The sequence below is a fragment of the Myxine glutinosa genome, chromosome 3 (genome assembly GCF_964187855.1).
Source record: "Myxine glutinosa chromosome 3, kmMyxGlut1.1, whole genome shotgun sequence".
NCBI lineage: Eukaryota > Metazoa > Chordata > Myxini > Myxiniformes > Myxinidae > Myxine > Myxine glutinosa.
Genome location: NC_136263.1, coordinates 93,487,804 through 93,504,153, shown reverse-complemented (window position 1 = coordinate 93,504,153; position 16,350 = coordinate 93,487,804). Strand labels below are relative to the sequence as shown.

At 42.7% G+C, this 16,350-nt stretch overlaps 1 protein-coding gene across 7 annotated transcripts in view; it reads left to right on the top strand.

Annotated features, from left to right (window-relative positions):
- Positions 1–16,350, top strand: part of RPTOR (regulatory associated protein of MTOR complex 1) — a 301,256-nt gene that overhangs the window by 272,180 nt on the left and 12,726 nt on the right. For 5 of the 7 annotated variants that reach the window (XR_010983689.2, XM_068110470.2, XM_068110468.2 and 2 more), the window contains exons 29-32: positions 1,575–1,622; positions 4,739–4,845; positions 15,778–15,908; positions 16,138–16,224. Coding sequence is in view for 6 of the 7 variants with exons in the window: in XM_068110470.2 (XP_067966571.1) it covers positions 1,575–1,622; positions 4,739–4,845; positions 15,778–15,908; positions 16,138–16,224 (373 nt within the window). In the remaining variant the exon portion in view is untranslated. Of the gene's footprint in view, positions 1–1,574; positions 1,623–3,261; positions 3,649–4,738; positions 4,846–15,777; positions 15,909–16,137; positions 16,225–16,350 lie in introns of those variants that run through there. The other 2 variants (XM_068110471.2, XM_068110472.2) reach the window with 2 other exon arrangements.

Sequence of the window (16,350 nt, the reverse complement as noted above, 5' to 3'; positions counted from 1 at the left end):
ATTAAAAATACAAAACTAGTAAATCTTGGTTGGATAAGTGTCCACCCCCCTGAGTAAATACGTGGTGGAAGCACCTTTGCCACCAATTACAGCTGTGAGTCTGTTGGGATAGGTCTATACCAACTTTGCACACCTTGTTTGGGCAATATTTTCCCATTTTTCTTTACAAAACTGTTCAAGCTCAGTTAAGTTGCATGGGGAGCGTTGATGGACAGCAATCTTCAAGTCGTGCCACAGATTTTTGATTGGATTTAGGTCGGGGCTCTGACTGGACCACTTAAGGACATTTATTCTTTTGTTCCTTAGCCATTCCAGTGTAGCTCTGGCTGTGTGCTTTAGGCCGTTGTCATGCTGAAAGGTGAACTTCCGTTCCAATTTCAGCTTTCTTGCAGAAGGCAGCAGATTTAGCTCTAGGATTTTTCTGTATTTTGCTCCATCCATTTTCCCTTCTAACAATTGCCCCAGACCCTGCTGATGAGAAACATCCCCATAACATGATGCTGCAATCACCATGCTTCACAGTAGGGATGGTGTTCTTTGGGTGATGTGCTGTGTTGGGTTTGCACCAAAAGTAACATTTTGCATTTAGGCCAAAAAGTTCCATCTTGGTTTCGTCAGAGCAAAAATCGTTTTGCCACGTGGCTACAGAATCTCGAGTGTTTTTTTGCATACCTCAAACAGGACTCAAGGTGGGCTTTTTTGAGTGGTGGCCTCCTTTTTGCCACCCTACCATACATGCCGGACTTGTGGAGTGCTACGGATATTGTTGTCACATGCACACAGTGACCAGTCTTTGCCATAAAGGCCTGTAGCTCTTTAAAAGTTTCCATTGCCTTCTTGGTGGCCTCTCTGATCAGTCTCCCACTTGCTTGGTCATCCAGTTTGGAGGGATGGCCTGATCTAGGCAGGGTCTTGGTGGTACCATACACCTTCCACTTCTTAATTATTGTCTCGACTGTGCTCCAAGGAATATTCAAAGCCTTTGAAATATTTTTATACCCATCCCCTGATCTGTGCCTTTCCACAACTTTTTCCTGGAGGTCTTTTGAAAGCTCCTTGATGCTCATGGTTGAGTCTTTGCTGTAAAATTCACTACCCAGCAAAGGAAACCTACAGGAACAGCTGATTTTATTCTGAAATAATCAGAATCGCTACAATTTAACACAGGTGGTGGCCAATTAACTTGGTGTGTGATTTTAAAGGTGATTGGATACACCTTAGCTAATTTACAATTGCTATAAGGGGGGTGGACACTTATCCAACCAAGATATTCTGGCTTTGTATTTTAAAATAATTTTCTGATATTTGTGGAATTTGTTTTTCACTTGGATGTTGTGGGTTATGATGTGTAAATAAAGGTGGAAAAAGTCTGATTTAATGCAATTTAATTCCAGGCTATAAGGTAACAAAAGTTGAAAATTTTGAAAGGGGGTGTAGACTTTCTATAGGCACTGTAAATAGAATCTTTAACTCTCTTTTTCTTCATGTCAGCTATCTTAACATCAATTTACGAGGACATCTTCACTTTTATCAGAGCACCTTGTTCAGTATGCTCTTGCTTTTTTTGTGCTTAGGTCTCTCCCGAAGGTTTTCTGTCAGTCTGGAAAAGAATAAGCATGGAGGTGAGTATGGTCTTAAAGTGTTGATGAGACTGCATGCTCTTAAAATGACTTTTGCACCTACGGTCACCACAAACATGCAGGTAGCATGGAAGTTTGAGAAAAGTGGAGCAAATTTGGCATTTTTCAGAAGGTTTTCTGTTCTGCATGAGTGGGTGAGTTTGTTAGATAATCCTTTAACAGACAGGGAGAGACAGGAATGTAATATATTTCCTGAATTGAAGGACATGTACCAAGCGTTAGGACCAGTATCTGATCCTTTACAGGTCTGTGGAGAAGAATACTGCTGCTGGCAACCTGGTGCGAGGATGCAACATTGTACAGCATAAAGCAGTCATCTGAGAAGAGGAAAATAGGGTTTTCAGATCATCAGAGAGGTCACTAATCGTAAACTAGAAACATTGCTTGGTTCGGGATACTGCTATGGGGCACTCGATCCTTTACTCTTACTGGGTGAGCAGATGAGTGGATTCTGTTGAGAGCAACACAATGGTGGCACAAGTGTAGGGAGCTAGCAAGCCAATTGGTGTTGTGTTTTGCAGGTAGTTGGCTTGGCAAGTAGAGCAGGTTGCCAGACTGTGGGGAATTTCTGATATCTGTCCAGAGATGACCTTTGTCACTTTCTTGAGATCCAGGACCCCTCCATCTATTGTTGACATTGAATCAGCAGCTGCGGCATATCCAAAGTTGAGTGGCTGGTCTTTTGGCTTGCAAGGGATTATTGCAGACCCTGGAGATTTTTGAGGGCCAGACTTGTGGTCCTCTGGCTTAGGTTGCCCACCATCAGTATAGAGGATAGATCTGGTAGCTGCAGATGATTTGGAATAATCCTGGGGGAGGGAGAGAGAGAGAGGGAGAGAGAGAGTGGAGCCGGCTCTTGGGAAAGCATTCCCATGCTGAGTCGTTGTTGGATGCAGAGGAGATGGAACACTCGTCCTTTTCAAGAGGGCAGATTGCAGGCCTGTCAATCTACCTGAATTACACTACCGGTCAAAAGTTTTAGAACACCTCAATTTTTCCAGTTTTTATTGAAATTTACGCAGCTTAATGTCTCAATGTACTCTGAAATTAAGCATAGAACAAATATACAATTGGAGATGAAAATAAATCATAGAATCATTTTGTTTAACAAAATTTAATTTAAATTTTTGACTCAGCAAAGTAGCCACCTTTTGCAGATATAACCGCCGAACACACTCGTGGCATTCTTTCTACAATGGAAATCAAATATTGTTTGGGAAGTTCTTTCCAACACTGTTGCAGAAGTTCCCACAAATGTGTTGCACTTGTAGGTTGCTTTGCTTTCACCCTTCTGTCCAGTTCATCCCAAACCAGCTCGATGAGGCTTAAGTCTGGAGACTGTGCTGGCCATTCCATGATTTGAAGCCTACCATCTTGTTATTTTCCTCTAATGTAGTTTTGACATAGCCTGGAGGTGTGTTTAGGGTCATTATCTTGCTGTAGGATGAACCCCTGACCAACTAGGCGTATACCAGAGGGTATGGCAAGGCGCTGAAAAATGCTGTGGTAGCCCTTTTGGTTCTGGGTTCCAGTCACTCTGTGCAAGTCGCCGACTCTGGATCCAGCAAAAGAGCCCCAGACCATCACGCTTCCCCCCCCCCCCCCCCTCCATGTTTGACAGTTGGTGTCACACACTGAGGAACCATCCTTTCACCTACTCAACGGCGTACAAAAACCCTGCCTGATGAACCAAAGATTTCAAATTTTGATTCATCAGTCCATAAGACCTTCTTCCAGTCTTCAGTAGTCCACTGGCGGTGCTTCATGGCCCAGGCAAGCCTCTTTTTCTTATTTTGCTATCTTAGCAATGGCTTTCTTACTGCCACTCGACCTGTCAAACCTGCAGCTCGAAGTCTTCTCTTCACAGTTGAAACTGAGACTTGCTTACTTCGACCAGTGTTAAGCTGTGCTTGAAGCTGTTGTCCTGTGAGCCGCCTATCATGCAAGCTGTTGACTCTCAGAAACTTGTCTTCTGATTCTGTTGTGGCTTTGGGTCTGCCAGACCTCTTCCTGTCAGAGTTTCCTCCACTTTCCAAGTGCCTTTTGATGGTGTAGGAAACTGTACTCGCTGACACCTTGGCTTTCCTTGCCATTTCTCCAAAGGAAAGACCTACACTTTTAAGGGTTATAATGGTCTGTCTGTCTTCCTTTGTTAATTGCCTTTTTCTCACCATTATGATAGCAATATACTACTTCCTGCAGTGCAATATTGTCCAAATAATGCTTCAGAGTGTGTAATAACAGTCTGTTCCAATACTGCTTTTATACAGACAGGGGGTTTGTAATCAAGTAATCAGCAGAGGTTGGGACACCTGTAGGAATTGTTTGCATCAACTTTGAAGGCTTAATTTACTTACATTGCTACAGAACAGCTGTAAGTTGTTAACCCATTACTTGTTCCCTGAAGAAGGCCTTTTTTTACAATATAACTGTGCAATTTACATTATTTTCCCGTTTTTGCTAACCTAAACTTTTTGTTAACCCCGAGCAGTTTACTGCTTACCTTTGTACCATTTCAGGTTATTCACTGGACTTGAATTACTTAAATTTCAATAAAAACTGGAAAAATTGAGGTGTTCAAAAACTTTTGACCGGTAGTGTAATACCCAGACTATGTGGTAATGTGATACCTCTTTACCAACAAGAACATGCTCAGAGGAGCATGTTCATTTTTGAATTTAACCCGCTTGGCAAAGGTTCACCCTGCTCTGTAGGTGCATCTGCATGTTGCCAGTGCACACCAAAGACATGCAGGAACTTTGTTGCAGCCTGGCAACTTTAGGGTTTGCCCAGAATGCATGTCATTCTTTGGGTCCTATAGTCTGCTTTTATTCCTTAATTTAATGTGTGCGTGAGTGTAGCAAATGACTTGCAAGTTTGTTTGACTGTGATAAAACAACACATAATTACTCCTCATAACACTACTCCCAATTGATAAGTATTCTCATTCTCATGACATTATCAAAGCTCAGTATTATGACATTGAGCTTATTTGTAAAAATGTTAAGACTGTATGCTTATTGAGGGATGGGAATGTACTCGACCCTACTTTCCTGTCGCACACCACTCATCCTTTTTGACTTTTTGTTGTCCTATAGGTGCTGGCCTTGTATTTAATTGGGAACAGCACACAGGTCTACTGCTAGTCTCAGGCGATGCACGAGTTGTGCGTGTGTGGGACTGTGAGCAGGAGAAGAAGGTGCAGGTAATGTGATAGGGCTTTCTTAATTTTTGATGAGGTTGATCATGCTATTTAACTGAACACTGTTGGGCAGCCATATACATATTATGTGGTAGGGATGGTGGTAGAGGAGATAGTCATGAAGGTAAAAAAACAAAATAAACATGAATTTAAAGGAGAGATGGGAGAGACAAGGTTTTCAGTTCTGCATTTTTGTATATCTTGTGTGTGCGTGTGTGTGTGTGTGTGTGTGTGTGTGTGTGTGTGTATATATGTATATATGTATGTATATATGTATATATATATATATATATATATATATATATTTATATATATATATATACAGACTTGGCATTTAATATGGAATATTTTTTTTGTGGGGGTAAACTTACTTTTCAAGATGACTTAGATCCAAAAGTTCATTGGAATTATGTTGAAATTATTCTAGATTTTGTTAATGTGACCTTTAAATGAAACAAAAACCACATTTGACATTTCGAAGCAAATAAATTGATCCTTGAAAGTGATGTCAACTGATATCGAACTCAATTCACGTACAGTACTGTGTTAAACGTCTGTGCGTTTTCCAGAAGTATCTCTTTATTTTGCACATTAGCCAAAAACATTTTCAACAAAAATAAAAGCTAAATTATGACTGGGATTACGGACAGTAAAATTACAGTTCAGTACTTCGTTTAGCCCCCACGAGCATTCAGGAGAGCACGTACACGTCGAGGCATGCTGTTCACGAGATTTGCCAAGGTTTGGACAGGAATCGCTTGCCATGCAGTGACAAGAGTCTGCTGCAATTCAAGCACAGAGGTAGGCTGCTGGTCCAAGTTGTCGATTTGACGCGTTAATTCTGCCCACAAGTTCCCTATCGGATTCATATCCGGGGACATGGCAGGCCAATCCATATGCTCGACACCACGGTCAGCAAGAAAGTGTTGGATCATGCGAGCACGATGAGGCCCTGCATTGTCATCTTGGAAGACAAAGTTTCCTCGAAAGGCTGCACGAGTAAATGGAAGGAATGTTTCTTCCAGAATGACCCTGTACTTGAACTGGTTCAGCTTTCCATTCAGAACAACCAGGTCAGTTTTGCCCCCTGCAAGAAAAGCAGCCCAAACGGTCACCCCACCATCTCCAGCTTGGACTCTTGGCACTATACAATCTTCGTTGTGGGCTTCATGCACTTGTCTGCGCACTCGGACGCGGCCAACTGGACGATAGACCAGAAATCTAGACTCGTCACTGAAGGTCACATGATTCCAGTGTCCTGGCTGCCATTGACGATGCTCTCTGGCCCACTGCAATCGGCGCTGGCTGTATTGTCTGGTCAGGCATGGCTTTCTCAGGGGACGCCTGGCACGATAGCCTGCTTGAACCAGTCATTGGTTGACTAGCCTTCTGGATACAGGCACATTTGTTAGTTGCTGCCACTCAGCCCAAAGCCGATTAGCTGACTTGGTACGACAAGTCGACCATTGCAGACTAACCGGTGCAGCTGGCGATCATCTCTCCTTGTGGTTCTGTGTGGACATCCTGGCCTCGGTATTGGAGGAGGGACACCCCTCTGAGCATTTCGTTTCAGGATCTTTGACACCTGACCTTGAGTAATGCCATACTGCTGAGCAATAGCCACCTGTTTAATGCCAGAATTTCGTAAAGCCACCACTCCATGACAAACAGCATTGTCAAGTTGACGGACCATCTCCAGAGGAAGCGGCAATAACTTTTGTAGACGTGCAGCAGTTGTTTTCCACTAATACAGAACGCAACAACCCTTATATACCCGATTGTGAAGCCAATCGTCAAATGTACCTGTCCTTACATTTTGTCACGCCACCTGTGATATAATCCTGTTATTGACTTCTTGCTGCGAAAGACAATCAGTGACATGGTTCTTTCAACAAAGACATCACCGAAGGGTAAAAGAAACTCACCAGATTGATATACTGATTGCAGAAAGTAAACTCAAGTCAAGAAAAAATATATATTCCATATTAAATGCCAAGTCTGTATGTATATATATATATATATATATATACATATATATATATATATATATATATATATATATTTTATATATATATATATATATATATATATATATATATATATATATATATATATATATATATATATATATATATATAATATATATACGTATATATATATATATATATATATATATATATATATATATATATATATATATACATACTGTATATGTGTGTGTCAGACCACCAGATTCTTGTACCAGATGCTCAAATTATGGATTTCGAGTTATACCTGCAGCATTAAAGTACCAACCCTGTACCTTCATAAAATAGCAGGGTTGGTCAAATTGGGCAATTACAAATTCATGAAAACAAAAATTTAAATATTCATGTGTTCCCCAAAATGTCAAGTTTTTCAACTTTTCATGCCAGGAAATCTAGAAAATTTCGCAAAAAATACTGTTACGGATCCGGGGGACGGCACTCCCGTTAGCAACGGGGGTTTAATCCCCTTGTCTTGTTAAGCTGGCCGTCCGACCGGTCCTGGTACTTGGAACGCTCTTTTGCGGGGTGGGATTGATCAGGGTTATTGGTCCAGGTATTAGCCCGAATACCTTTATCAATCCCTCCGCAAAACAGGGAGACAAGTACCGCTCGAATCCCAGACAAGATGGAGTTTGCCGAGTGGTTTAGCAATCCGGAATCCGAGCCGTTAGCAATTGACTAAACCTGATTGTAAGCGGTTCTGCCAAAATCGTGCCACAGATATTCAATAGGGAAAACACGAAGACGATCGGACGAGAATGAAAACCAAAGAATAAGGAGGAACAGGTATTTATTAACTATTTACAAAACCAAAGGAGAAACGAAAGCAATATACAGAAGAAGAAGAAGAAGAAGACACAGCGCAAATCCTTAAACAAGCTTACTTATACCCACAGGACAATACAGACAGACTCACACGAATAGGGAATTGCAGGCAGGAATGAATGGCTGGAAGGAGAAGGTTCAGGTGGGACGACAGGGCAGGAAGGTCCGGGCAAATGCGCAGCAGAGAGGTCCGCTCCAGGTTCACAGTTCGGAGCGAGCAGCCGGCGGCCCCACGTATACAGCTTACACGGCAGGGGCTTCCTGCAGCAGCTCCGCGCAGCTCGTCTCTCCTGCCTTCTCACCGACTCTCCAACTCGTACCTTCTCTGTCCAACTCTGTTCGTGCCCCCTCACTCATGAACCTCCTCCCGCGTCTCTCTTGCTCCCTTCGACTCTCTTGCACCTCCTGCCGCGTCTCTCTTGTGGGGGCCTCGCGCCAAGGGTTTTATATCCACGCCTTGGAACCCTCTCGAACCTACCAGACGTTTCTTGCCACGCCCTTGGAACCCTCTCGAACTCTCTAGATGTTTCTTGCCACGCCATTGGAACCCTCTCGAACTCTCTAGATGTTTCTTGCCACGCCTTTGGAACCCTATCGAACTCTAGATGTTTCTTGCCACGCCCTACCAAGCCATGCCCACCGAGCCCTGGTTGGTCGTTAAGGGCTCTCTGGCTCCACCTTTGATGATGAGGTGGTGCCACGCCCTTGCTCTGGCGGCTCCTCCCTCTTCTTCTCCGATCCTGGCCTCGTGGGCAATGGAGTTTTGGCGGTGTAATGCCAACGAAACAGCCCAACTGTCACTGGCACCTGGCAGAGGCGATTGGGGATCTGAAAGGGGAACTATCTTATTTGATTGATGCAACGTAGAGTCAACTATTGGAAACACAGCCTTACCTGGAACACAGAATAATGATATAACTATAGAGAGGTCCTAAAGTGTCCTACGTGTTGTACATGGACTAACTAAGGTGCAATCCTTAATTAACAGCCAATTAAGGGGAAATGTACACAGGGGTCATTTATAAGGGAATTTACTACTAAATTTACATGTGAAGGTTCTAAAAACCGTAACAATACCAACCAGTAATTTACAATCGGAATCAATTTCTAGGGTTTAAAGGTTTTTTTCAAGCATGATGTTGGGCAAGTAAAGTAAATAAAAGTACCATAAGAGTTATTGGCCGAGTGCCAATTATTTTTTTATCACCTTGCCAATATTCTGTATTTTTCACTTTTTTCCCTAGCAAATAAGTTGTGACCAGCACTGATTTTAATTGGAATTTATGGGAAACAAACACGCACATGTTTCTTCTACTACTGCTGTATTTATTATGTACAGCATAATCTGCATTGAATCTTCAAGCATAACCTGCATTGCAACTGTACACAAATACTGTAAATCATCGCCCGCCATCTGTACGCTAGCCCAAGCTGTCATGCCAAAATATCAAGGCAAAATGACGAGTAGGCCTACATGTATAGAATTTTAACACACATGTTTGGTGATGCCCCATTTACAAGACGTATGTACACTAGGCTTGACTTATCCATGAAGGACAAGAAATGCATGTGGCATCATACTACTTGCACTTGAAACCCCGCGGGATATTAAGTTGGCAGCCAGAAGTGTGATTCAAAGGTCAAGTCATTATCTTGTGAGCCTAATTCACAAAGTACATACAAGTACAGCATTGTTCAGTAAACGATATTCTTTGTCCAGTATATGAATTAAATATCATGCACACTGGATGCACAGCACTGAGCAGCATGTACAGGTCTTATCAATTGCACAAACTATGATGACTCTCTCAATCATTATCAGTCACGTATCAGTATTATTCATTATCAGTATCATTAATCATTATCTAAACAAACACATGTAGCGACTAGCGCGCCACCAGGCGACTGTTGCCGCGGAATCGCGGAAAATGACCGTCGAGTCAGAAGCAAAATTCAGGCTTCAACGGTCATAACAGGTAATGCCACTGTCATAGAACGAAAGATCGTATATTTTTCCGTCGATGGGTGAAATATACTTCTTCGAAATATACTACTTCCAGAAAGAGGATAATAAGCTTGTTACATACACGTCAGGTGGGTCGACGACAACCGTTGACTACCTGATGGTGCGTAGGCGAGATAGGGGGCACCTCCGAGACACAAAGGTGATCCCGGGGGAGGAGGCTGTTTCACAGCACCACTTGGTTGTCTGCGACGTCAGGGTGAAAGGTGCGAGGAGAGCTCGGCGGGTGAAGTACCAACCGAGAATGAAGGTGTGGAGGTTGAAAGAGGTGACAGTAAGGGAGGCATTAAAAGAGAGGCTGAGTAGGGTCGAGGATGATGTGGTTGAGCTTGAAAGTGGTTGGATGTCAATGAAAGCTAGTCTTTTGGGAGCCGTTGGTGAGGTATGTGGATGGACAAAAGGACCACCGAGGCACTCGGAAACATGGTGGTGGGATGATGAAGTTGGAAAGAGGATTGACGAGAAGAGGAAGAAGTTCAAGGAGTGGCAGAAGGCGAAGGGTACGGGAGCAGAAACAGCAGAGCATGAAAGTTATAAGGCAGCCAGGAAGGCTGCAAAGAAAGAGGTAGCAAAGGCGCAGGAGGCATGTAGGAAAATGTTCGGAGAACGCTTGGATTCGGAAGAGGGTCAGAAAGCAGTATTCAGGATTGCAAAGCAGATAGCGAAAGAGAGGTGTGATGTGATGGGGGTGAGCTGCTTGAAGGATGAAGTGGGACAAATCGTTGTCGACCCAGATGGAATTAAAGGAAGATGGAAAAGATATATGGAAATGCTGTTGAATACAGAGAATGAATGGGATGGCAACATAGAGAGTAACCCAGTTTTAGGACCGGCAGAGAAGATAACTGAGAAGGAAGTTGAGGAAGCGATAAAAGCAATGAAGGGTAGAAAAGCGGGAGGGCCGACGGGAGTTGTGGGAGATATGTTGAAGGCAGCAGGAAGTTGGGGTGTGAAGAGAATGACAGAGATCTGTAATCTGGTGGTGAAAGAAGGCCGCATTCCAGTGGATTGGGAACTGAGTACCCTCGTCCCTCTATACAAGGGGAAAGGTGACCCTCTGGAGTGTGGCTCGTACCGAGCGATAAAGTTATTGGAGCATGGAATGAAGGTATTGGAAAGGGTGTTGGAGAGGAGGATATGGAAGAAAGTGAAGATCGACGAAATGCAGTTTGGATTTATGCCAGGAAGAGGAACGACAGACGCACTTTTCATTGTGAGGCAGTTGCAGGAGAAGTACATGGAGAAGAGGAAGAAGTTGTTTCTTGGGTTTGTTGATCTGGAGAAAGCATTCGATCGGGTTCCACGCAAAGTATTGACATGGGCATTGAGGAAGTTAGGAGTGGAGGAATGGTTGATCAGAGTAGTGATGGCAATGTACAAAAGAGCGCGCACAGCTGTAAGGACAAAGGACGGGAACAGTGGTGAGTTTGAGGTGAAGGTGGGAGTGCATCAGGGGTCGGTACTAAGTCCACTACTATTTGTAGCTGTGATGGAGGTGCTGGCTCAGAACGTAAAGGAGGGTTTACCATGGGAGTTGTTGTATGCAGATGATCTGGTGTTGATTGCGGAAAGTATGGATGGACTGAAGGAAAAGATGAACACGTGGAAGGAATGTATGGAGACAAAAGGTCTGAAGGTGAATATCGGAAAGACGAAGGTGATGGCAAGTGGTAAAGCATGTGGTGAGGTGGAAAGAACTGGGAAGTGGCCCTGTGCTGTGTGTAGGAAGGGTGTCGGAGTGAACTCCATTCAGTGTACAATGTGCGCTGAGTGGGTTCATCAAAAATGTAGTGGTCTGAGAGGGTCATTAACCAGTGTGGCAGCTACATTCAAATGTAAGGTGTGCACAGAGGGAGCTGCAGATGGAGGAAATGTTGAGTTGGATCTTGGAGACGGCGTGAAGCTGGAAGGTGTGAAAACATTTTGCTACCTCGGAGACATGCTGAATGGAGAAGGTGGATCGGACTCGGCAACGGTTGCTCGAGTGAGATGTGCATGGAAGAAGTTTCGGGAATTGAGTGGCGTGCTGATGATGAGGGGAGTGTCGTTGAAGCTGAAGGGAAAGGTGTATGCTGCATGTGTGAGAAGTGTTATGATTTATGGGAGCGAGACATGGGTAATGAACGTAGAGCAGCAACGAAGGTTGGAAAGGGTGGAAATGCGAATGGTTCGACGGATGTGCGGAGTATCGTTGAGAGAGAGGAAGACAAATGATGAATTGCGAAAGATGATGGGAATAGAGCCTGTGATTGATGCTGTGAAGAGGAACAGGTTGAGATGGTTTGGTCATGTGTTGAGGAAGGATGAAAGTGACTGGTTGAGAAGAGTGATGGAAATGAATGTAGAAGGAAGTAGAAGACGGGGAAGACCGAGAAAGACTTGGCTAAAGATGGTGGAAGAAGAAATGCGGGCAAGGGGGTTAACAAGGAGAGATGCAGAAAATAGGGCAAAATGGAGAAGCTTGTCATGGGGACCGCAAGGCTAACCCCCGCTCTAGCAGGGAAAATGGCCTTTTAAAATGCATGTTGTTGTTGTTGTTGTTGATGGGTGAAATATAAGACGAAACTGTGTCCAATAAAGGTATATTTCCGGAGGTTTATTGCTGATAAACGATCAATCCGGAAGCGAAAACGGTGAAACACACGGTGCCGCCTTTCAACGGCGTTTATACGCAGTAGATGTTTAGCGCATCTGGTACAAGAATCTGGTGGTCTAACACATATATATATATATATATATATATATATATATATATATATATATATATATATATATATATATATATATATATATATATATATATATATATATATATATATATATATATATATATATATATAATGTGAACCTGTTTGTTTGGCTGTCTCCCATTTACGGCGGCTACTTCCCACGCTGCGTTTGAAAAGCTGCACATCTGGATTATCATCTGGATTAAAGTAGATTTAATACAGATCTTCATGGAGTAACACAATTTTAAATAGCTATGTTTTGCCTTCTTTTTAGAAAAATCAAACCTCCTCCTCCCGATGTTGCACCAGCATTTTGTGGTGGACAGTATAATTAGCTGAGTTTTGGCTCCGAGTGAAACCAAGAGTGCAACACAATTAACCTTTTTAAAAGTCAATGAAATGATTTAAATTGATAGATTAAGCTAAACTTTCCCTGTCACTGGGAATGGGTACTTTTGCTTCTCTAATATGTAGATGGCCCTTTTTGTCTGAAGGCACACTGGATTACTTTTGCGCCTAATCAATACAATTGATCGTATTATAAAGCTTGATTCCAAATTTCGGATTAATTTGCCAGTCGTGTCATTTTGAGGTTGGTATGTTTCCAAATAACCAATTTTTTTTAAACTCATCAAAGTAGATTTTATCTGGTACTAGCAGGGTTACCTGGCTTTGCCCAGTATCGCCCAGTCTATTTTTATGGGGGCCGAAAACACTTGCCTAAACCCTCTAAGGAATGGGGTTGGGAATCGTGGCATATTACTTTTCAACTAGCTACAAAGGTTTCAGCCCTTTTTTGTTTTGTTTATGAATTTATTTATTTTTTTGAAAAAGGTTTCTTTTTTGCCGAAAACCCTTCCCGGCACTCATTGATGAGCCTCTGAAAATTTGATGAACATCCATTCAGACATCTCTGAGAAAAATGGCCACGTGCACACTGCTGCATAGTTGGGTAGTTGCCGGCAATAGGTAGCCTTCTCTCCGTGAAGGGACCGTGGGGAACTTTAATGTCCGCCAACTAATGTCGGTAGACGGGACGCCCAGTTTAACGTCCAACGGAGTGATGGGCACTCACATTGATAATTAACCCAGTCTGTGAAACACCTGGATAACAGTCTATAGCTGGGCCGAAATTCAAACCCAGGCTAGACAGCTTAGAGGCGAGTGTGTGTACCTCAAGGCCATCCTGTCAGTGCAGATAGTCTCTTCATGCACTGTTAAACAAACCGTGATTCCATGTTGTATTTATACATTTAAAATATATCTCGTTTGGTATCATGTTCTTCTGGTTGAATGCTAAGCTTTGCCTGTGTGCACAGCTTTTGAAACAAAGGGTGGGAAGCAGCCGCCGGGAACGGGAGAAGGCCGAACATAAAAATGCACAGACAGGCACCACACTTCACATTATATAACAGATTGATGTATTACAGTCGTGGCTAAAAAATATTGGCACCCCTGCACATTTTTCAAATAATGCACCATTTGTTCCAGAAAACAATTCAAATTAAAAAATATTTTGGTATCCACATATGTATTTCTTTAGTTTGCAGTGGAACAAAACAAAAAATGCTGAAAAAATTACGAAATCTTAGCTTTTTCCACACAGAAATCCTAAAATGGCCCGGACAATATTATTGGCACCTTTTAAAAGTTGTTCGAAATAATTAGATTTCAAGCAGGTGATTCTCTTTTACTTTGGAATTGAACTCACATATGGTGAGTTGCAGGTACCTGCAATATACAAATCACTCATTCAACCAGTTTGAATAGAGAAATGGAGTCATTCTGCTGTTTTGTGTCACTGTGTGTACCACAATGAGCATGGAGAAAAGAAAGAAAACCAGAGAATTGTCTGAGGAGGTCAGACACAAGATTGTAGCCAAGCATGGACAATCTAAAGGCTCCAAGTCCATCTCGAGAGACTTTGAGGTTCCTGTGTCCACATTACGCAATGTTATCAGGAAGTTTAAGGCCCATGGCACTGCAGCCAACTTCCCTGGACGTGGCTGCAAGGGAAAACTTTATCGAAGATTGCAGCGAAGGATTGTTCGCATGGTGAAGAAAGCACCTTGATCAACTGCCAAACAGATTCAAGCTGACCTTCAGACACAAGGTACTACAGTTTCAACTCGCACCATCCATCGCCAACTCAATGAAAGGGGGTTCTGTGGTAGGAGACCCAGGAGGACCCCACTGCTGAGAGAGAGACATAAGAAATCCCGACTGGAGTTTGCCAAAACACAACTGAACAAGCCAAAATCCTCCTGGGAGAATGTCCTGTGGACAGATGAGACCAAATTAGAGCTTTTTAGTAAAGCACATCATCTCTATGTTTACAGAAAACAAAATGAAGCCTTCAAAGAAAAGAACACCTTCCCTATAGTCAAACATGGAGGAAGTTCAGTGATGTTTTGGGGTTGCTGTGCTGCCTCTAGCAATGGGTGCCTTGAGTGTGTGCATGGCACCATTAAATCAGGACATTACCAAGGCATTTTGGAGCGCATTGTTCAACCCAGTGTCAGAAAGCTTGGTCTCCGTCGAAGGTCATGGGTCTTGCAGCAGGACAATGACCCCAAACACACTTCAAAAAGCACCCAGGAATGGTTCAAGACAAAACGCTGGACTGTTCTGAAGTGGCCAGCAATGAGTCCAGATCTAAATCCCATTGAACACCTGTGGGGAGATCTGAAAACAGCAGTTGGGAGAAGGCACCCTTCAAATCTGGGAGAACTGGAGGAGTTTGCACAAGAAGAGTGGGCCAAACTGCCAGTAGTGAGGTGAAGGAAGCTCATTCATGGCTGCAGGAAGCGCTTGACTGCAGTTATATTGTCCAAAGGCCATGCTACCAAATATTAAGTCTAGGGTGCGAATAATTTTGTCAATGCCATTACTTTTTATTTTCTGATTTAAAAGGATATATTAAGTTCTGCATCAAAAACAAAGGTTCTGTAATATTAACAGTGAAATAAAGAATTGTGGAGACCAAATACTTTGTCAATTTCAGCTTATTTGTGGAGAAAATTGTGAGTTATTTGAAAAAAGTGCAAGGGTGCCAATATTTTTGGCCACGACTGTTTCTGAGATCAAAGTTTGAATTTCATTGTTCTTTATTTTAATTTTTTTGATTCAATAATAATATTCTTCCTTTCTCTCCTTTTCTTTTTCTTTGTTTGCTTTTATTCTTCTACTTCCTTTCTTCTTTCTTTTGTTTCCCTTTTTTCTTATTTCCTCTTTCTTTATACCTTTATTTATCCATTCCTTTTCCCCCTCCTCTTCCACCTGGCTTATTCTCCCTGCCCTTTTCATGTTCATTTTCCGGGCCTGACATCAGGACATCCCTACAGGTGCCGACAGTTGTGTAACAAGCTTGTCATGCGATTCCTTCTCCAACTCTCTTCTCGTCGTGGGTTTGGGTGATGGGTCCGTTCGCTTGTTTGACAGGCGACTGCCCCTTAGTGAGTGGTATGTTGACCGTAATTTTGTGACTTGAAATTGTAGCCTGTATTTGTAATGAATAGAAATTGTAATTTTTTAAAAGGCTACATGAGTTATTGTGATCTAGTTTTTTCAACATGAATATGTGTCTCTGATTTCATGAAATTGGTCTGTAAGGTGTGGTGGTATGTTCTGAATATAGTGTCCATTGTTCCACATACCTTTTTTACTATTGTGTGCTATTTTGCTGTGACAGCAATATAATGACATTTAGAGAACATGATTCATGGATCATCAAAGCTCACCTGCAACGCAAACCAGATGGACAGATTATTAGTGCCAGGTGAGTGGGTGTGGGTCAGGGGAGGGGAGGGGATCTCATTGGGCTTGGAAATATGGAATATCCCCGAGCATGAATCATTTTACTTTATAACCCACACAGCACGAATGATTCTTCCTCTACCCCACA